The sequence below is a fragment of the Ambystoma mexicanum genome, chromosome 9, assembly GCF_040938575.1.
Source record: "Ambystoma mexicanum isolate Mex_15411 chromosome 9, UKY_AmexF1_1, whole genome shotgun sequence".
Lineage (NCBI taxonomy): Eukaryota > Metazoa > Chordata > Amphibia > Caudata > Ambystomatidae > Ambystoma > Ambystoma mexicanum.
Genome location: NC_090931.1, coordinates 1,282,275,388 through 1,282,296,810, shown reverse-complemented (window position 1 = coordinate 1,282,296,810; position 21,423 = coordinate 1,282,275,388). Strand labels below are relative to the sequence as shown.

Below are 21,423 nucleotides of genomic sequence, written 5' to 3'. Positions count from 1 at the left end.
CTCTCCATAATGTATGTTTGATTTTATCCTTTTTGGTCATCTACATTTTATTGTTGCAGCACATAGCACTTTCTGTGCAGTGTTGCTGGGTTGCCCCCTGGGCTTCCATTTTTGTTCTGTCTGGCTTAACTTGTGAAAACTACTGTTCCCAAGGGTAGAGAGGGAATGCCATTCCCATTAGATTTAATTTTGAGACCAGCACACCCCACCGTATGTGGAGTGCTGGGGCAATACTGGGGTAGTTAGGAAGGAATACTATGTAACATTTCTGTTACTGGCACAAGCTAAACCTAAATGGCTGGCGGCAGTGGATGCTTTTCTACCGTGTTTGTTCAACTTACTCGCAAGGCTGTGTTCACAGCTGCAGCAAGGCACCCGTGGGTGACCATTTTCCCCAAAATGGCCCAGTCTTCTTTTTTTGCCTTTTTTCTTTTGCTTGTCCTTTTCTTGGTCCTTCCCCCATAATTCAGGGCTGGAAAGTTCTTTGTGCGATAGTCTTCGGCGGGAGATCCTGGGCAAGCCTGCCCAGGCTCCAGTGTGTCTGAGACGGGAGGAAGCAAGGGAGAGTGCAAAACTCCACAGCCCTTTGTCTTCCACCTTGCCTGCCAGAAACCTGTTCCTATCGGGGAGCTGCATTTGGACAGCCTGATTGGACAGCCAACCGCCTCTTAGCTGTAAAATGCAGAAGATTATTTGTTTTTTTTAAAACAATTTTTTAAAATTTTATTTCAACAAACACAAACCAAACTTGCAGTGCATATAATAACATTTTGATTTTACATCACTCCTATGTCCACTGCTTCTCCCGTTCCCTCCCGAGAATGCAGACGATTAGCTGCTGTTCCTGTTAAGTATTGTGATCCTGGAAGCTTAAGAGAAGTTGACCACTGGAACCAAATTCCGAAGAGTAAGATGAAGAAAATGCAGCTGAGACGATTTCCAGCAGCCGGAAAGACTGCTGTGTAACCAGAGCCTGTTGCAGCTCTTCCTTGAAAGCGAAGTGGGGACTCCGAACATGACGACCCCGATTCAGAGCCTGGTGAGATCCACTAGACTCAAGACCTGCATTTTGAGCCATCGTGCAGCAACCGTGCGGGCAGTAATACCCCAATACCCTAGGACCTCAAGACAGTGTGCGGTGCACCGTCTTTCGAATTGAGCTGAAACATTGGTGGCATTCTGCTGGACCTCCAGAGACATTAAAAACAATGAGAAACCAACTAGGAGATATTCAGGTCTTCTCATGGCTCCTGAAAAGGGCACCAAAATCCCAGAACCGCATCCAGTCGTGAGGAAAACCTTGCCTAGAGCCTTTCCCGTGATCCTTGCTGCAAAGGTCCTTCCAGTGTCCCGTTTTCTGGACGAAGGAATTCAAAGACCAGGTTTTTGGTTGCAGATCCTGAAATTCTCCTGCTGCAAACTCTTCTGTGCTGAAGTACTGTGCTGGCTTAGGTATTTACTTACCTCAAGTCTATTGTGATTCCTGTGTAGTTTTGGGGTGTTTTCTGTGATTGGGAGTCCTCGCGTCCAGTGCACCTAGGCCCCTGCTGGAATCTTCCTAGGGTGTCTTCTCTGAAGCCCCTGGTCCTTCAACTAACTCCAAGTACTTAATTGTTCTAACAGTCTTCCTTAGGAACTCTGACTTTTGCTACTTAAGAACCTATCCTGACCTGCCTTTTGGACACAAGACCCTACTGACCCCCACAAACCCTTCTGCCACTGAGAACACTCATGCTCCAAGAATAAGGGAAAGACTTCTCTATTCTAGGCAAAAGGCCCAATCCGCAGAAGTGTTTAAAAGTTACTTACTTGCAAAAAACGTCTGGTAACTAACTCTGAGAGTGAACAGTTACAAAAGTAATTACTTACCTTACAAATGTTCTGGCATTCTGTATATTCAAAGTATATATAAAGGTTGTTTTACTGGTACAACGTTGTTTTAAATACAGTCTTTTTTCCGGCGCGTGTTTTTTTACGAAAACACTGCTGAATAAAGAGTCAAAATTTTATTACTTTTTTCAGCAAAATGCTTTCGTAAAAATAACTGTCGATGATGACATAGAACCGTTTTACTTACCTTTGAAATGTTCTGCCATTCTGAAAAGTATATGCAACATCTTTCTTCCTTAGAAACGGTTTCGCCAGTAGTTGTAAGGTTAATTTTTGGTTGTGCCTCTTCCCAAAATTAATGGGGTTGGTTTCACTTCACTATTCCTGTTAGGATAAATGTATGAGTGTCCCCAACTGTCTTGCTTCCCCCGACTTGCTGTTAGCCTGTCCAGAATAAGTAGGTCTTAGATTTTACCTATCTAGAATAACTGAGTCATTCATAAAGTGTAACACTGGAGTTTGCTTTCCCTGGTATGATGTAGACGGATACAAAAATAGTCCCTGGAGTAGTACTGTGTTATCCTAGAATAAGTTCGAGTTATTGCTTCTCTTAGTCTCTTAACTGAAAAGCAACTAATTGAATAGGTCCAACTCTCCTAGAATAACTGTTATCCTGAATCAAAGTTATAGGTTTATACTGTTCCTAGAATCTGTTTCACTAGATCAGAAAAGTACATTGTCCAGTTGATAGTACTATGTAATTTCTTGCAGAGCGTCACATTACAACTGATAGGGTCTACCACCCTTGTATTACTGAAAGGTATCTAAAAGTAACTATTGGTTTTGACTTCTCTACAACTCCCGTTAGGTGTTCCAAATTAGGTTATATGCTTTGGTCTGTGTACCTTCCAGCATAGTGTTGTGTTTTTATAATTGTGTTTATATATAATGTGATGGTACTTCTTTCCCCCAAGATTTATCTGGGCCTACTTGTATTTAAATAAACCATTTATTTTTACAATACATAGTGTTTCAGTGTTTCAGTGTTTCGTTGGACCATTTGTATTACAATTTCATTTGTACTGATTCTACAGCCCTCTCTCCCTCCTAAAATAAGCCTGGCTGCTCGGTCTACGCACCATGAACTCAGGTTGTACAGTCTTATGTTAAGAGTGCAGTCCTGTACTGTCCCAGTTGAATGGTTTTACTAAGCCCTTAGTTGGACTTCAGAAAAACTGTCCGAACTGAGACTTCATGTCCAGACTCCACATAAAGGACACTCGGAAACCTTTCCTTCCTGGTTTTCACATTAAATCTTTGGCAGATATTCGTGAATTAGGGGCATTATGGTCTGACTAGGTGAGGAGAACGTCCTCAACACTTGCTTAAATGTTTAAAAACAGGCTTTTGTTTATCTTCTCTGACATATTTAAGGTGCTGCATCCCCCCTGTTAGGACAGTTTTTCTGAAGTCCAGTTAAGGGCCTAGTAAAACCATTCAACTGAGGCAGTACAAGACTCCACTCTTAGTATAAGACTGTACCACCTGAGTACATGGTAGCGTAGGCAGAGCAGCCAGGCTTATCTTAGGAGGGAGAGAGGGCAGTAGATACAGTACAAGTGAAAATTGTAATACAAATGATCCAAAGAAACACTGAAACACTATGTATTATAAAAATAAAGGATTTATTTAAATACAAGTAGGCCCAGATAAATCTAGGGGTTAAGTAAATACTGAAACATTATATGAAATCACAATATAAAACACAACACTATACTTGAAAGTACACAGACCCAAGTATAGACCTTATTTGGAACACCTAACAGTAGTTCTAGGGAAGTCAAAACCTTGTTATACATTTAGTAGAGGTCAAGCCTATTCTTTGGGAGTAAAAGACCAATGGTTACTTTTAGATTACTTTTGGTAATACAAGGACAGTAGGCCCTTCCAGTTGTACAGTGACTCTTGGAACAAATCACATAAACAGTCAACTGGACAATATACTTTTGGTGAATAGTGAAACACTTATTCTAGGTGCAGTAAAAACCTATAACTACTTTTGTCATAACACACAGTTATACCAGGTGGCAAAACCTAATGGATGTAATATACAATTACAGATGCTTTGGAAATCAGGGAACCCCAGATGGAGATAAGCAATAACTCTTGTAACTTGTTTTGGATGGCACACAGCTAACACAAGGTAAGTAAAACCCACTTACTTTAACTTCACAATGAAGGGGAAAGTAAAACCCAATGTCACACTTTGCAGAATAGATATTTTAGGTAGGCAACAACCTAATGTAGACTTATTAAAGACAGGCTAGCAGCAAGTCAGGGGAAGCAAGACCCAGTTGGGGGACACTCATACAGTTATCCTAACAGGACTAACCTGGTGATACCAACAGTTGGAGGACACTCATACAATTACCCTTCAGGAATAATCTGGTGAAACCAACACATTACTTTTGTAAAGAGGCACAACCTAATCACAGGAGAGTAAAATACCTTCACATCTACTTTCTTTTAGACTGGCAAAACAGTGGCTAAGGAAGGAAAGATGTTAACCATACTTTTAAGAATAGTGCATCACACATCCAAGATCAGTAAGAACTTTTGTGTTCAGAATTACAGTTACCAACCAACTCTTTACAAGTAAGTAAAAACACTTGATTTCTTTTCTAGGCAGAAGTCCCAATCCCTTCAAAGTCTTTTCCCTTAGAGCATGAGTGTTCTCAGCAAGCTGGGCCCACAGGGTTAGCAAAGAGTAAAAAAAGCAGCTCACACTTGCCTCTGGTCAGGAAAGGAGGCTGGTATCCGCAGACCCCAGCATCTCTTTGGTGTGATCTTGGGCAGGTTGCCAGAGAAGACGCTCCGTAGGTCATCATCAGGTCAAGGATGATTGTCTGTGCTTTAGGACTAGTCCAAGGGCCTGAAAGTTTAGATGCAGCATTGCATATCCTAAAGAGTATGGAAGTGGAGTGCAAATTCAGACCCTAAGCACAATCGTAAATCCTTTCAAATATTGGTCAGCCACTTAATTATTGGGGATTAGGGAGGCTTGGGAGGGCTCCCTCACCCCACCCCCATATCTCAGAATTACTCTGAAAATACTTCGCCGATCTAGTCTTGGCTGCTGTGGAGGTTCAGAAGTACACGGAGGCTGTGAAGACATTTTCAGAATGATACTTCTTCTAAAGTAAAATAAGGCCCAACTCTCCCTATATCTATGGAGTGTTCCCTACCCATTTTACTAACTAAGGTTGTCGCCAGTCAGGCTGAAAGTCCAAAAACAAGTCCGTCCACTGTCCAAATCTAAGCTATCTGACCCTACAATTACTCTAACTAAGGACAGAGAAGGACTCCCTTCTCCTGGTTGCTGTGTTTTGTCGCAGGGTGTTCCATGTTCTTTCATTCCACTAAACAGACCATACACAAATAGTCTTGTTATCTTATGGTTTAAGTTCAATGACTCTTGTAGGGGACGGACAGTTTTCCTCTCCCCTTTTATGCAAACAATCTTCCTTTTGTATAAGTTCCGTGCCTCTTTCTGGTCCGGTTTTACCCTCTCTTTCCAGAGTGCTGTTTCATGTATTTGCTTTTGTCTCCTGGGTTGTGTTTCCCAAATGTCTTATATTCTCCTCCTTCTCATCTTCGGGACCTGGGTTGACTTTTCCCTTTCCCCAAGGCAACAAGTTCTCAACTCTACTCCTCTCTCACTTTCTGTATATAATGTAGCTCTGCCATTCAGGAAGATAGTACTCATTCCTCTGCTTATTTTCAATACTTCCATTAACACTGGGACGAGTTTTGTTCGAGTTACAAGTCCCTCTTAACTGTTCAGTAATCCTGGTCCCTGTATTACCTTCTAATCCGAGGGGTAATGTCACCGGTCTCAAACTATCTTTGTGCTTCTTCTTGGCTCTGCGGCTCACTTGTGTGATACATTTTACATGTGTTTTGTTCCAGTCTTCCGAATTGCACTTGCACAGTATCTCAGCTCGGGAGCGGGTTTCTCCAGTCAGTGCATCGGTGCTATTCTGTGGGCAGACTACCCAAACTGTTGCAGTGTGGTCACGCCACCACCACACTCTTCCCTCGTGTTGTGTTTTCTACCGTTCTCATACGTCGGTCTCCCAGCGTCTTTGGCTCTGCGTCAGAGTACGACTGGCTTGCGCAAGCTCCGTGTTCTGTGAGAGCTACGCACAGGGAGAGCTCCCACTCATTCGCCCTGCTTTCTGGCTTCTCGCCCTCTCTCTCTGCCTCACTCTCTCATCATATCATCCCTTTTCAGTATCCTCGGCACATCTATTGGATGGACTGATTTAAAGGGATAGTCTGTTTCCTGTTGTGAATAGCATAAATTCACTTCGTCTTTATGGAATTGATAATGTTCTTTTATGTTAGACGAAGCCATATAGGCCACCACTTTGAGGGCATCAGCGAGTCACTCACGGGAACAGGAGTCCTTGTCGCCAAAAGGTGGGCAGAGTAAAAGGGGGGGGGCGTGTCTCCCAGGGATGTCCCACTTGCCTCTACGCCTAGGGAGGGTTTTGCAGAGTGGGCTCACCTCCCTAGACTCACAGAGAGGGGCTTCCCATTTGGGAGAAGGAACGAAATCCCTCAATTCGTCAAAGTGCTCACGGCTCAGTCTACCGAGGCTCTAGGTAGCAATTATCAAATAAAGCCATTCATCTCCTTTCACACAAAAGGAAGTCAAATTTACCTGCGTAACCCCTTCAGAGACTAATTTGAGAGCACCTCTTATCTTAGGGGCTCTGTGAAAGAACAGGAATTCCCTCTAGTTCAACATGACTAGCAAGTGCTTGGGCTACTTGCCCCAGTCCCCTAAAGCCACCATCTTCTGGGGCGCACACAGATAACTAGGCCAGGATACTGAGTTTGTAGGATCCTCCACTTTGCCTCCAAAAATCGTCAGAATTGCCATGATGGAATTACTGCTTGCGTTAAACCCGCCAAAAACACCATGGAGCCCTATGGACTCCACAAATGGGAATGTACACCACCCTGCCACCACTTGTAATCCTGCGGTAAGTCAGTGGACCAAGTGGTGGCAACGGTAATCGAGTTTGGGGTGCACAGGCATATATTTTCTCCAAAACTCAAGCAAATTCCCAGTCAGATTTGGGAGATAAAATAATGCATATGTGCTGCAGGAAGCGTACGTGGGCAGGATGGCGGAGGGGAGGATTACGTGCACTGATTGCAGGTGCCTCTACGAGAAGGTTATAGCGTGGGTAATGGAAAAAAGTGCAAGTATAAGAAATGGAAGTCCCCACCATAAAGCAGTGTACATGTGCCGGAATACTGCCAGCCTATCTCAATATGGAGGACCCACACACTCCAATATGCCCAATGTCATTTGTGAGATGCTGATTCAATCCAGTTTTTTCCTTCAACTCAGACTTAAGTCTTGGATTTCAAATGAGAAAAGCAAACCTTTCAGACCGCAATGTTTAAAAAAAAAAATAATAATATTAATGTAAAAAAAAAGGTTTGGCTGAGCACCTCCTGAATGAAATGGGTCTGGTTTCAATTTATGATACTATGACATGTGCAAATTCACTTTAATTCCCCACTATCTTTACTGGGATTTCATCCCAGAGGTTTTACAAATGTCCTAGAGGGGCCCAGTGTCAAGACCCACATCCAAAAACCCCTCTGGCAAGCCCATAGGCCAGGAGAGGTCTTGGCTCGGGTCTCCAATAAGCCTTGGCATCCATTTCCTAGGCCCTCTTGGAGCCTATGGCGCCAGACTCATACACAGGGATGACATGTGCATTATTTTGAAACTACCAGCCAACATGGAGGCATCTACATAGCTTGGCTCCTTGGAACCAAGCTATGCGGTATAGTGTTTTGGGTGTGGTAGCCTAGGGACTACTTTCTTGAAACTATTTAAACCACACCCGACTAAGATTACACACTTCGCATTACTTTGCAATCTTGCAACGCAACGTTCACCGTGTCCAGCTAAACCGGTGAACCTCTGAGAAACGGCACCTGTAAGGAGACAAAAAGGAACATTGTTAGCAGCAGCATCTAACCTGCAATTTTCATCTTTAGCTGCCCACAGCTCCTGCGAACAGCTTCCTAGGATCAGCGCGTCTCCCGGACCGACTGATCTGAAAAAAGGAAAGAAACAAGGTATTAGAGACATTACAACATCACAAACTGTGCCGAAAGGCTTACCTAGCAGGTCGCCCCTCGACCAGCATCGCCTCGGAATTCCACACCCAGGGTGAACGGCGCGACCTATGGGAAAAGGAAAGAAAACATGTTAGCAAAGGCAAGGCATCACTGCGCTGCGCATAGCGTCTACTTACCGCATCATAGCGCTCATTACACGCCATCATTTACTGGCGAAACCCAATTCAGCCAAGGCACCACACTGGACTTCCGCACATCTAAGGAAGAGACATTATTAAACCAAGAAAGGCATGGCGGAATAACAGCACTATACAACAGCAATAAGACCTACCTGAAAGACTACAAACGGGCCGGCATCAGTGAAGTAACTAGATCGCATCCACCCACAAAGGACAACGCGCCCCTGCCAAGAAGGCAGGCAGGAGAGCACACCTGAATCAACAATAAGGTGAGGAGAGGCCTCAGAGGGGCTGAAGGCATACGGGACGGTGGGAGGCTAATTACCCCAGTTGGCCAGTCTTGAGCATAGTCCTCCTGTATTACAGGCAGAATCCCCCCAGCCCCCCCCCCCACCATCTGGGAACCGCAGAGATGGATACCAGTGTCCATACGGCTGGGTATGGATACCAGGTGAGTGTAACACCCAGCCAATCTCACTGATGATCTCATCCAAGCATCATAGAAACTGTGACATTAGCCCCAATGTACCTTTGGTAATTTTTTGCAAATCTCTGTAATAATCCAACCACATCATCCTATTTTCCTCCCTGCCGTGTGACTATTATATCAAACACAGTTTGTTGTAAGCATAATTTGCAAGTGAAACTTCTGACTCGATAGCTACATGGGGCACATGAGCTGGTAGTGTTTGTGCTGATTGAATGGTTTGATGATAGTGAATGTAGGCAGATGCAAGACTGCTGAAAGATAGATTCCATGCCTTCCAGTGCAGCACATTTTGTTGCATGGTTCCAGCATGAACGTCACATTAAAGTTTCAAAGCTTCCAGTAGCGTAGCACAAAGAATTGTGGTGGATAGCAGTGATCTGTCTCAATCACCTACTTGTAAATATGCTTTTAAAACCATCTATGGGGACTTGGTAATGGGAGTATCAGATTTAAATGTACCCAACAGGTAGCTAGTCTCCAGGCCTAACATCTGTTTGCCATTGAATGTCAGGTATAAGACCAGGTTGTGAACCTCTGGGAAGTGAAGGTGGATTTTAGCCATGCTCAGTCTGTGATGAATCCAATGGCGTCATCACAGATTCCCCGGTGGTAACCTCCTCCCATGTGGCCAGGGGAACAGCAGCAGCTACCTGATCCTGAACCTAGGGGTGGTAATATGAGGGAGGAGACAACTAACAGGGAGACCTATTGACTTCATTGGAGAAAACGCAGCATTCCCCCCTTTCCCCATGAGGAAGGCCCTCTAATACCAGAGTTCTTAATGGCCTATTGTCATTCTGATGTAGCCCCCACCTTTGACCCAAACACCCATAATTCACATTACACCTTTTGCTTCTAATGTGCCTCCATGTGGAATCCCCAAGTCCAACGACATCCATGGACTCCCATAACCACCTAGGTACTGTGACGAGGATGAGGGAGTTTGTGCAAAGTGACAGGAGCTCGAAGTACAGGACATTTAAAGATGGCATCTGCACTATGGAAAAAAAGGAAAGCCGGCATGTAACTGCAGAGCTACGCAGGAAGCAGGAAGAATATACGCACACTCCAAAGAGGACAGCAGGTGAAGGAGCCACAACACAGAGGCGCGAGAAGAGTCCGAGATGCTGGAAGAGACGAGCGAGTCTGCCCAAAACAGCTGTTCCAACAAGCGCACAAAGTATTTGAATGGCACAAAGTTGCTGATGCATTAAATACCCGAAGTATGTTTGAATGCAGTCAAGCCAAAGTACAAATTCAACACTTAAGAAGAATGTTTGAAAGCAGACACAACAAAGTACAAAGACAGACCCCAATCAAATGCAGATGCATGAGAGGCAAATGTGGGGGAGAGGTTAAAGCAAGTGTTACCATAGGCAAATATACCAAGCATCTCACGTTATATGCCATTGTGGTATCATCAAATAAACACATAGGAAGTCCTAGCAGGCAGGTACACCAGGCAGCTGAAATTGAATAAAGATTCCTGGAAGGGTACTAGACCAGGCAATTTATAAAGTTAAAGGAAAGTCTACAGAAAGACTGTTACAGAACCTATTGTTTAAATAATACCTTTGAGTCCAGTGAAAACACAGATGAACTATTAGTTAAAGAAACATTTTTGCCATCCTATTTAAGAATCCAGCGGAAGTGGACCTCTCTCTGAATACAAGTGTCTTTACCTTGCAGAACAATTTTTTTGGCGACATTGTTTTTCAACACTTTTGCCATCATCAAGATGAAGACGTTTCCTTGCAACCCTTTGTTGTTTTTTTTATTTATTTATTTTTTTTTTAGTGTGAATGTCCCGATAGGGTGTTTTGGACACAAGTACAGCTTTTCAGTTACTGACTTCCTGACACAAATTGATCCTTAGTTTTGATTTCTAGGAAATTCCTCTTTAGAATAGGTGTCAGAAAGGCAGTTTCCCTAACTCTTTATTTTAATAAAATCACTTTGTTTGGAAATATGGCTACCTTGTGTCCAGCTCTCATTTCTGACCCCTCACAAGTCTCAATCCCACTAATGCCACATAAGGCCATATAAAGTAAAGTCTTCAGCAGGGACACTGATCCGCTTCCCTCGTTAACCACAGCCGTGTTTGTATTTGTATTTTGCATTTAGTTTATTTATAAAGCGCAGCCAGGCCCAAGGGCAACCGGGCACATCTTTGGGCTTCTAGTAAGGCCAACTTCAAATGCTGAAAGGCCTTTGAGGTCTTGTAGTTCTTAATGGCGTGCTTCTGCTTGCACTCCTTGTCAAAAGGCACAGTAGTAGGAATAGGCTGGCTCTTGACCCTTATGGAGAATTATGGTCATGACACAGGACTCGGGTGACAGTTGTAAAGTGAGAGAATTAGCCAGATTAGGTTCTGTACATGGTCTCCGATGTCTGAAACCAGGGCAAAGAAGGGTTTTGCCAGATTTCTGATGCCATGTTTTGGACATTCTTCCCAATCAGGATACCACGCCAGTTTGCTTCTCAAGAGCAGCACTTGGTAGACACCAGACCAGAGATTTTTGATTTTCAAACACATTTAGGCCATTAGGGTTGTCTAGTTACCTTTAGACTATCTAGGCTTGCAGCAAGTCTTTCAGGTTTCCCCAGTGTAGCCGGAGGATCAATGTCTGGATCAGTATTGGGCTATTTTGACTAAAGGGTGAACATCATGGGCTAATCCTGCATAGCCGGGTCTCCTATTGGAGTAGCAAGGCAATGGCAGCAAGGCACTCATACCTGTCGAGTCAGAGATTGGAGTGACAAGTGCTGCATGTGTGTTTGGGACAACCTATAGGACGAGGGCCTAAAAATGTATCTGTATCCAGTCAGGAGTTCACACCCTTAGCAGAGTGCTTTCTAAAAATTGCACAATAGCCAGGCCCTTGTGTCAGGATCTTGCCTGGTCGGCGTTCTCTACAGCAGGCCTGGCCGCATAGCTCTTCGGGTGCCTGGCATCAACAGACTGCTAGGAAAACTACAGCTAACCCAAGCAGGGGCTGTGGAAAGAGGGAACATGTGATGTCACACTAAACGTTCACAACCTGGAATTGCCACATCCCGTTTCTCCAGCACATAAGGTGTAACGCTGCCCAGAAACAGAGCCCCTTAACTGCAACTCTCATAGTAAGTAGCTTCTGTGATTTACTTGTTACGTTCCTTGCATTTCTCTTGATGAGTGAACAGACTCTTGAATTGAATTCTGTCCTTGACCAGGAGCCAATGGGCAGATTTTCTGGCTTGCGAGATGTGTTCCTGTCTGCCAATGTCAAGGGCAGCGCAGAGGGCATTGTTTTGTAGGACTTGTAGTTTTTGGACGTTCTTTTCAGTGGTGAAGCACAGGGGAGTTACAGTAAAGTTTGGATTCTATGAGGCCACATGCTACTACAAGCCGGTTCTTGGGTGAAATGAAGGGTTTGCTAGCATTAATGAGCTTAGTGGCGTAGCCTGAGGAAGCCACAATGTGGTTGACTTGGCATGTCATGGTTAGTGCAGAATCCAGGTAGACAAAAAGAGTCTTGATAGCGGTGGCTACTGGGAAGGTGTGGCCTTCGATGGTGAAGGCTGTGTAGGCTTGGTCCAGTTTTGAAAGGTGGGATAGCAGATCGATAAGGAGGAGTTCAGTTTTGTTGCCATTGAGACCAAGGCTGTGTGCAGACATTCAAGATTGAATGGCTACGTAGATGGATGATATTCTGATGGAATGCGAAGTGGCTGCGAATGAACGGGAGAGACTTGCATAAAAGGTGAGATCTTTTGCGAGGAAGGCAGAGTGTACCACTGGACGAAGGAACCGAAGAAGAAACTGGAAGAGAAGCTTGCTGCACCCTCCTGGACCGTTGGTTTGCCCGGTGAAGCCCTGCTGCAGTGCTGAAGCTCTGAATTTCTAATCGACTAGAGAAGCCCGGAAAGGATGACTTCTGCCCTTGGGTTGGTGGGACCAATCACCCTCAAGACGAACCCGAATGGAACCCCTCTCCCTGCTGGCTGTACTTCTTCGCAGCTGCTGGAACTGAGTGCCGGGGGACAGGAACACCAGAATCGAGTGCATCGCATTTAAGCCGGAACCGAGCTCCAGTAAAAAAAATCCTCCAAACTCCCTCGAAGCAGGACTAACCAAGCCTGAGCCACCTCAATAGAGAGTGCTGGACCCCAGAAGCAAGGAAAGTCCACAAAGTGTCCAAAAACCGCAGTGGTGCTATTTGCAATTAGCTGAAACCGTGAAGTGTTGCTGATCTGAATTGTGCCCATTGGTGCCGCCGACCTTCAAACTGTAGTGCAGGAGTCCCCAGACGTCCTCTCTCTTGTCCCCACGACTGAGGCCCAGGAACAACAGGACTAGAGCAGGAACAGAAGCCAGCTGGAACCTTGTCTTCAGACTCAAAGTATTGTGTAAATAGGGTTACTTCCTACTTGTGTGGAGCTTTCTTGATCTCACCGGAGACTTGCATTTCCTGCCCTTTGCAGAGTTGCTTGTAGCTTTGCCATTCACAAGCTTACCAGCTTGTGGCCCCACAGTGATTCTTATTTACAACAAAACTATTGTGTTATCTTCAAGAATCAACTTCCCTAGACTTTGCTCAATTAACATTGGCTGTCCCGGCTCCCTGCAGATTCTTCTTACCATATGACTAACCTCCAAAAAGCCATACATACCTTACTTGTACAGTTGGGAAAGGGTTAACCTATACTGCATTGGGGGATTCTAAAGTGCTTACCTGTTTGAGAAACCCGTTAACCATGTTTTCTTCCCCAACCTTTTCTTTTTTGCCATAACTTCAGTATTACCTTTTAAGGGTGAAAAGTGACATATTAAAGTCCACAGTGTCCTAACTATTGAAGTTACGTTAGGGTGTAGGAAGAATCTGTGTGTTATCCCAAAAGGGTATCTACTTACTTAACTGAAGGAGTGTACTTTTGAGGATCATTTATGTATTGCATATTGCCCCCTTCTAAAGAAGGCCTATTTTAAAACAGACTGTTAAATTAATAATTATTTTAATCAAGAAACCTTGAGTATAATTGCTATTTGAAAACATGTCACTGTGAATCTCTAGGTTACAACCCTACATCTCACATTGACTCCTCTTGAGATAAGCCTGGCTGCTCAGTCACTCTACCAACGTGTGTAGTACAGGCATATACCAAAGGTTCAGTCACCTATTGCCAAGAGAACAAGGCCTGTGTAGTCTCCCACAGGGTCACTACATACAATCTTACCTAACGAAGGTCAATGTCCTGCCATGGTACCCTAGGAGTGGAACATGGTGGGAGAGTACTAATGACTTAAAGTGTGGTCATATGGGCAAGGGTACCTGGGGACTGTAGTAAAGGCAGACAGTGCCAGAGTCTGAACGCGAGGAAGGTTCTACAATACTTGCCGACACCTTGTGGGACTGGACTAGTATCTTAAAGGTGGGTGGCATCCTTTTGTCACAAGTCTGAGCTGTGTCTCAAAGTGGCCTTCTTCAGCTTTGGGCGGTGTCCCGAGTTCTGTTCTGATAGGACCTTTGCAGACTGTGGCGGAAAGAAGTTCCTGAGGGCATTGTAGGAGTACTGGTGAAGGGGAAATGAAAGGGTGTCATGGTGGTGTCCGGTGTGTAGCTCTGAGTTGGTGTTGGAAAGGAAAAGCTCTTCGCAACCTCAGAAGTCTTACTAGTACCAGTGAGAAGGGGTTCCAGAAGCAAGCCCTGAACTCCCTTGGAGAACACGGAGGAGGAATTTAACCCAGTGAGGGCCTCGGGATAACTTTTGGAGTAAGGTTAGGAAACACAAAGGTGGAATCTGGTACTTGTGTATGGGGTGGGGGGTGCACGGACAGTGCTGTATCGGTCCATATGCTTTCAGGTTCATATGCTTTGCAAAAAAAAATATTTTCTTGACACCTACATTACTAATATCCTGGAGTCTGAAGGGAGCGGATGCCAGCACTTACAAACCACTATTAAATGTATACTGCTAGAAAAAAATATATATATGCTCCCCAACTCAAGCCACCATCCTCTCATTTCACGAAGGTTGGGGATTCATCCAATTTGTTTTACCGGACATTTCGGTTCCATATATTGCATCTGCTACCATACATACCTAGCCCACTTGACGATGTACGGTAGGTGATTTAATAAACTGAATGTGTAAAAAGAGTATCTGATTATTTCTGTGACTGTCCACGCCACAACAAATAGCAGCACTGAGTCTTCATTTTGAACCTATCAAATGGAGAAATTAACAGATTTGATCAGGGAGGTTAAATTATTTGCAGTAACCTTTAAACCACTATTTTAATTTAGCAACATAAAATGGAAATATTTTGGTACTGACAAAAACACCATCGGGTAAAAAAAATGAAAAAAAAATGAAATAAGCAGAGAAATATTTCACTGAATGCTGCAAAGTCTACATTTTACAACACAAAAGAAAATTAAACTGTCTATGCCATGAGAAAATACTCCAACATATTGTTTGGTCGTAGTTACGTAGCTTAAGAACCATTGTTCTAAACTTATATTGAACAGTTTAAAATGTGAGCCCCTCATCAACACAAAATGATCAGAAAATAAACGGTTTGTTATTCACATCAGCAAAGTGATTTTGCATCTTCCACTGTAATGCTTTGGACCATTTTTTACACAGACACGTTAAATTGCTTCTTCAGCTAAAATTTCACAGAAGGAAGCTGCCATTACCAATAAGATATTTTAAAACAGCCAGAAATGTATGGAACCGGCTACTTCCGGGAGATTTGATTTCAATATTTGTATTGAATGCATCTATGAAGTACTTACCTCTCTTACACTATGTGTAACTGCCCATGTCAGGAATACCCTGGACATAACTTGGAAGGCAGTTAGGACAACTGATGAGGGTACAATGCCTAAGAAAAACAAAAAAAAGTAGTATAAAAACAGGATTGCAGTGATCCAACACAGTTTCACGTTTGTATTATTTTAAGAAACTAAAGAAAATTAAAAATATAAATAGCAACATAGTTTATTATTTATAGAGCGCTCCTCACCCGTAGGTATCTGGGCGCGTTACAAGGATATGCAGTTTCTTAGTTACAGTAATTACAGAATATGATACAATAAGATGTATATAGGCAGATTTACATGTTATAATACAATAAAGTACAATTACGGGATATGATGCAAATAGCAGAATACATAATGTTTACAGGTTATAATAGAATATAAGGCAAGTTAGTGATAGTGAGAGTACCAAAATATACAAGAATGCTTGGGTTAGCTTTGTTAATTAGGATGAGGAAGCTAGCAAGGTGGGATATCTTTGGAGGTGAGACAGAGTTTGAAGTTCTTTCTGAATTTGGATAGAGATTGGTCTGTTCTTAAGGTAGTAGGTAATGAGTTCCAGAGTTGGGCCGCCTTTACAGGAAAGCTACTGCCACCAGCTTTCATCAGTTTGAACATAGGGACTGAGGTAGCCTGAGTTGGTGGCTCTAGTGTGTCGAGCAGAGATGTTCTTAGTAAATTCTTCAGCAAGCTACTGGGGCGGAGCAGCATTGTTGAGGCATTTGTGAGTCAAAGAGGCTGTTTTGAGTTGGATTCTATCGTTTATGGGTAACCAATTATTGTTTTGTCTGAATACAGACATGTGCGGTCTTCTGGGGATGCCTAGGGCTGTTCTAAGGGCATTGTTTTCCAGGATCTGGAGTTTATTATGTATTTGTTGGCTATGTACAGGGCATTACAATAATCAATTTTAGAGAGAAGGAGAGCTTTAGCCAATGTGATGCAGCTGTCTGGAGAGAAAAGGCTTGCAGGCGTGAATTAGCTTACACATATAAGCTGTCGAAGAGGCAGTGGCAGTGACTTGTTTATGCAGGTTCAGGGAGGAATCTAGACAGAAGCCTAGGGTTTTTACCTCTCTGGCAACCCTGATGTCATTGCCATCAATGTTGAATGAGAGGTATTGAGAGCCCAGTTTCTTCTGGTTGGAGGGAGAGGCAAGGAGAAGCAGCTCAGTCTTCTAGTCATTCAGGCACAGACCAAGTGTGGCCATCCACGCCTGAATGACAAGACAGATTTTGTTAACCAGAGCTAGATCTTTCCCATAGTCGCCTGTCGGGGGTATGAGGATCTGGGTGTCATCTGCATAGTTAGTGTAGGTGACACCCAGAAGGTCCAGGTCATCAAACAATGGTTTGGTAAACACATTATGCATGGCAGGAGAGACATGAACCCTGAGGGACTACACACGTTATAGGTATGGGGTCAGCTTCTGCTGAGGCAGAGAAGGCTCATAAATCTGTTGGACAGGAAAGATTGGATCCATGCTGTTGCTTCTACTGAGAAGTCGGCTGCTGCTGATGATAGGTGTTTGCAGAGGACTTTGTGGTGGACGAGGTCAAAAGCAGATGACAAGTCCAGCAGAAGCAAGAGGGCAGGTTTTCCTTTGTCCTTCAGGGCATCAATCTGAACCTTTAGGTCGACCAGGGCTGTTTCGGTGCCATGCTGGGGTATACTCCTAGTATGTTAGTTTCTAGGTATGATTGTGTTTGGCTGTGTGCTGCTTTGTCGATAATCTTTAATAAGAAGGGGGCCGTTGAGATGGTCTAAAGTTGGTGGGGATACTCTGGTCTAAAGGAGGTTTCTTTAGAAGTGGGAGGACCTATGAATGTTTTAGGTTAGTGGGGACGGTACCAGTGTGAAAGGAGTCGTCGATTAGTGTGGCGATGAAAGGGGCTAGTTCATTGGCAGCTTCTTTAATGGTAGATGCAGGACAGGCATCTCCTTGGCAGTTAGCGGGTTTGAGTGAAGCTATAATTCTTACCACTTCTAGTGTAGATACTTGGGAAAATGTAAAATCATTGAAGGGGTTTAGGACGGTTAGTAAAGGAATCCAAGATATTTTCTTGAGAATCTTGCATTTGAAGGTTTTTTTTTTGGTGGACATTTTATTCTTGTTTGCTAGTGAATCTTGGATTTTAGTGCACCAAGTTCTGTCTTTGATGCAGTGGTCTGTAGGGAGGGGGAAATCTAGTTCTTAGTATGGTAAAGAGTTCTCTGGTACTAGAGCTCGCTTTGTCAATCCTTTAGTTGCAGGCATCTCGTTTGGCTGCAATGATTTCAGATTTGTAGTTAGCTGAGATTTTAAGTAGTATATCTTTGTTGGCTGGTGAAGGATTGTTTTTCCAGATTGTTTCACATTTTCTTTTTTCATTTCGTAGCGACTTATGTTTAGGTGTAAACCAAGTATTCAGATGGGCTTTAGGTTTACTCTTGCGCAATTTAAAAGGTACGATTTTGTCTAAAGCTAGTGTAATGGTCTTATTGTATAGATCCACTAGTTTTGTAGGGTTGGATGAGGCAGGTAAGGGATTTAGTAGGGGTAGGAGGAATTGCTTGAGATTGTGCAGTGTGATTTTTTTTATTGCAGGTCTTGGTGGACAGGGCAATGAAGTTATGTTTGTTCTGACTTGTGCAGTCTGAGATGGTAAAGGAAAGTAGGGAGCGGTCAGTTGAAGGGTATGGTTCAATGGAGGCGATTGTGGTTGCACAATTCAGGTCGACAACCCAATCTAGGGTTCTGCCTTTTTCATGTGTAGGTAGGAGAACTCTGTGCGAGTGTTAGGCAGAATTGCATGCAGTACCCTCTGGGACCACCACATAAAATTAGGACTAGAGGTGTAAGCAAAGACCAACCTTTGGTATAAGTCTGTACTACACAGTTTTGTGGTAGCGAGCGGAGCAGCCAGGCTTATCTCAAGAGGGAATACAATCACAGTGGTTCAAGTAGACACTTTTACTCAAGGTTTCTTGGTAAAACACTAATTTATTACACAATTATTTAGAAAACATTCACTAAAAGGAGGCAACTTATTATGCACAAACACACTACAATACCAAACCAATAAGTTTCAGAACAAATTAAGCTCCCCTGAAACAGAAGCAAAATGGCATTTCAGTTAATTTCAATGGGAGCAAAAAGGCACAAGTTAGCCGAATAGATCACAAATACTTTCTTAGGCAGTGCAAATAGTTATAGTTCACTAGAGGACTCAATTCCGGTAAAGTCTTTGCCAAAGTTCACAGAAGTAGTTTGTACGAAAAAGAATCATATGTTGGGTTACAAGCTGATTAGGCCTGCAAGTTGGGAAAGTTCCACAAACTTTCACCGCGAGAGAAGCGTTCCCTCAATTGGGTTGGCACAGTACCTTAGTATGAAGCAAAAGATGAGGCTGAAGACGTTGTTTCCTGGCAGTTCCTGCAGATCTCACTGTTCCTGAGCCTCAGTCGTGGGGACAAAAGGGAGGACGTCGGGGGTACTCCTGCACTGCACGTGATCGTCAGAAAACACTAACAAAAATGGAGTCCCTTTAGTTCGTGTAGCTGTTCATCAAGCACACAAGCTGGTGTCCTTCCCCCCCTGGTTAATCCTAACCAGCTTCGAGAATGGTATCCAGGTGGCTTACAAGTTGATTACTCCCACCAACTCAAAGGAAGAAGTCGTCCTTGAAGGGGCTTCTCTGTCGAGATGAACTTGGCAATTCGGGGCTGCAAACAAACGGTCCAGGAGTTGCAGCAGCTGTTCTCTTCCAGCTCGTCTTCGCTTCTTTCGTTCCAGTGGTCGACTCTGCTTTCCAGTCCAGGAGACTTGCCTTTAAACAGTTTTCTCCCATTCATTCCAGACTAGCTGCCACTCACCCAGCAGGGTGGCTGTCTTTGACGGACAGATAGCCAGCCAATCACGCAAGAGTGCATTTGGGTCTCCTAGGAGACTAAGCACAGGGAGTTTCGGGCCCCTCCCTCACTTCCTGCCCACCCCAAACACTCAGAAGCCAGAGGCAGTGTTCAGTCCTGAAGCCCACCAAATGCATGGAAGCAAAGGGACCAAACCTGGTTTGGCGCTCGGAGACAAACATTAGAAGGACCTTTCCAAAAAGAAATGGTGAAAAAAGAAGACCAGGATCCGTTTAAACAAAGGGGCTTAAGGTGCCATCTTGAAAAACATGGCTCCTGCAATTTCTTTTTTAAAACTATTTCTTATTATCCATGAACAAAAACATATACATCAACTGTAATAAAAGTTAATTTTAGGTCTTAATGATAAATGGTAATTGAACCATATCACAACAATAATACAAAAAAATAGAATTTAAGCAGTAAATTTAAGCAGTACAATAGACAATCTTGGAACATTAATCCCCTAATGAACATCCTAATATATTCTAACCTAAAACATAACCATGAGTAAGAATCCAGCAACCACGACAAAGAAGACTACAACACAGACATGTGACATACAAAACTCCCCTCCCCCCCAACACCTTTTCAGAAGTTAAACCCAATTTTTCAATAGTACAAACCAGGATCACCCATAAGGATCAATGAAGCTTCCCCACAGATCATCATAAAGTTCTTTGTGCTGCTTAAAAAGCATGGTTTTCTCATATCTCAACAGAACTTGCACATCTAAAATCCAATCCTCTTGATGGTTTCTTCCTCGTCTTCCAAACCTTAAATATCTGTTTATTCACCATCAATAAGACTTGATTAATCCAGCACAATGTTTCCCAACCAAAATTATGTCTACCATCGAATAAGTGTAGAATGACTGCTAGGGGATTACGCGGGTAAGCAATTTTCCAAACCTGATCGCTTCTGTCCAGCACATCCCTCCAAAACTGTACTACCCTTTCACAGCTCCACAACATATGAACCAAATTACCCCTCTCCTTCCCACAACCCCAGCATTCATCATCAATCATTCCTAGGGCACGCATACGCACCGGAGTCCAATAGAATCTACCCAATATTCACTGGTGCGTATAGCGCAACAGTAAATCCACCTTAGCCTTTATTGGAGCTCTACACACCCTTTCCCACTCCTCCTGCATTAGTTCTCTACCGAACTCCTCCGACCTTATCAATCGTCATCTTTCCCAAGAATCTAACCACTTCACTTCTGGCTGCATGAATTTCAAATAGTTTGATACCTTTTGCGATCCACTAGTCAATACAGAAAAAACTTCTGGTTTCTTTGAGAGTGGGGCAGTCATCATCCTCTGTCTTTCAACGATTAAACTTACCAAGTCATGATACCTTCTTAACTCCCTAAATTGTATACCAAACTTCTCTACCAAACTCCCAAACGCGACCGCTCCATCATCCCAAACATCACCAATCATTAAAATGCCTCTATTGATCCAACTCCTCCAATTCAATACCTTGTTATTGACTTGCAGCCCCGGATTATGCCAAATGGGTGCCTCTTTATACATAAAGAATCCTTGTCCGCTATCAACTATCCTTAGTTGCCAAGATCATCTTTAAACTCTAACTTCCCAGGTAGCTTTCCAAAGGAATACAGATTCTTAATGTCATACAGTAAACATTTCTCAAGTTCTATTTGTACCCACCAAGGCATCTAATCACGCTCCCCACATGAGAAGCTAGACACTTTTTGCAATCAAAGCGTTCCAAACTGATATTACGGCTAAGGTGTGGGTGAATGAGGGGTTTTCAGCATCTTTCCCACTATTTAGAGGGACCCGGCAAGGTTGTCCCTTGTTTAATACGGTTTTAGAGCCTCTGTTGGCATATATTAGATAGCATAGGGGAGTTTGAGGTCTATGTATAGGGGATGATAGGTAAAAGCATTGGCACATGCGGATGATGTAGCGGTTATTCTGAATACTCCTGTGGAGGGAGGTCCGCGTTTAAAAGGGATATTTGAAGAGGTGGGAAGATTATCGGATCAATTGGGGTAAAACAGTAGTATTTCCAATAAGGCATT

General features: G+C 43.5%; 1 protein-coding gene across 2 annotated transcripts in view; it reads right to left on the bottom strand.

Annotated features, from left to right (window-relative positions):
* HACD2 (3-hydroxyacyl-CoA dehydratase 2) overlaps positions 1 to 21,423 on the bottom strand; it is a 223,937-nt gene that overhangs the window by 76,712 nt on the left and 125,802 nt on the right. For both annotated transcript variants that reach the window (XM_069616614.1, XM_069616615.1), the window contains 2 exons: positions 15,453 to 15,541; positions 14,755 to 14,876 (listed from right to left, as the gene is read on the bottom strand). In XM_069616614.1, the coding sequence (XP_069472715.1) occupies positions 14,755 to 14,876; positions 15,453 to 15,541 (211 nt within the window). The remainder of the gene's footprint in view (positions 1 to 14,754; positions 14,877 to 15,452; positions 15,542 to 21,423) is intronic.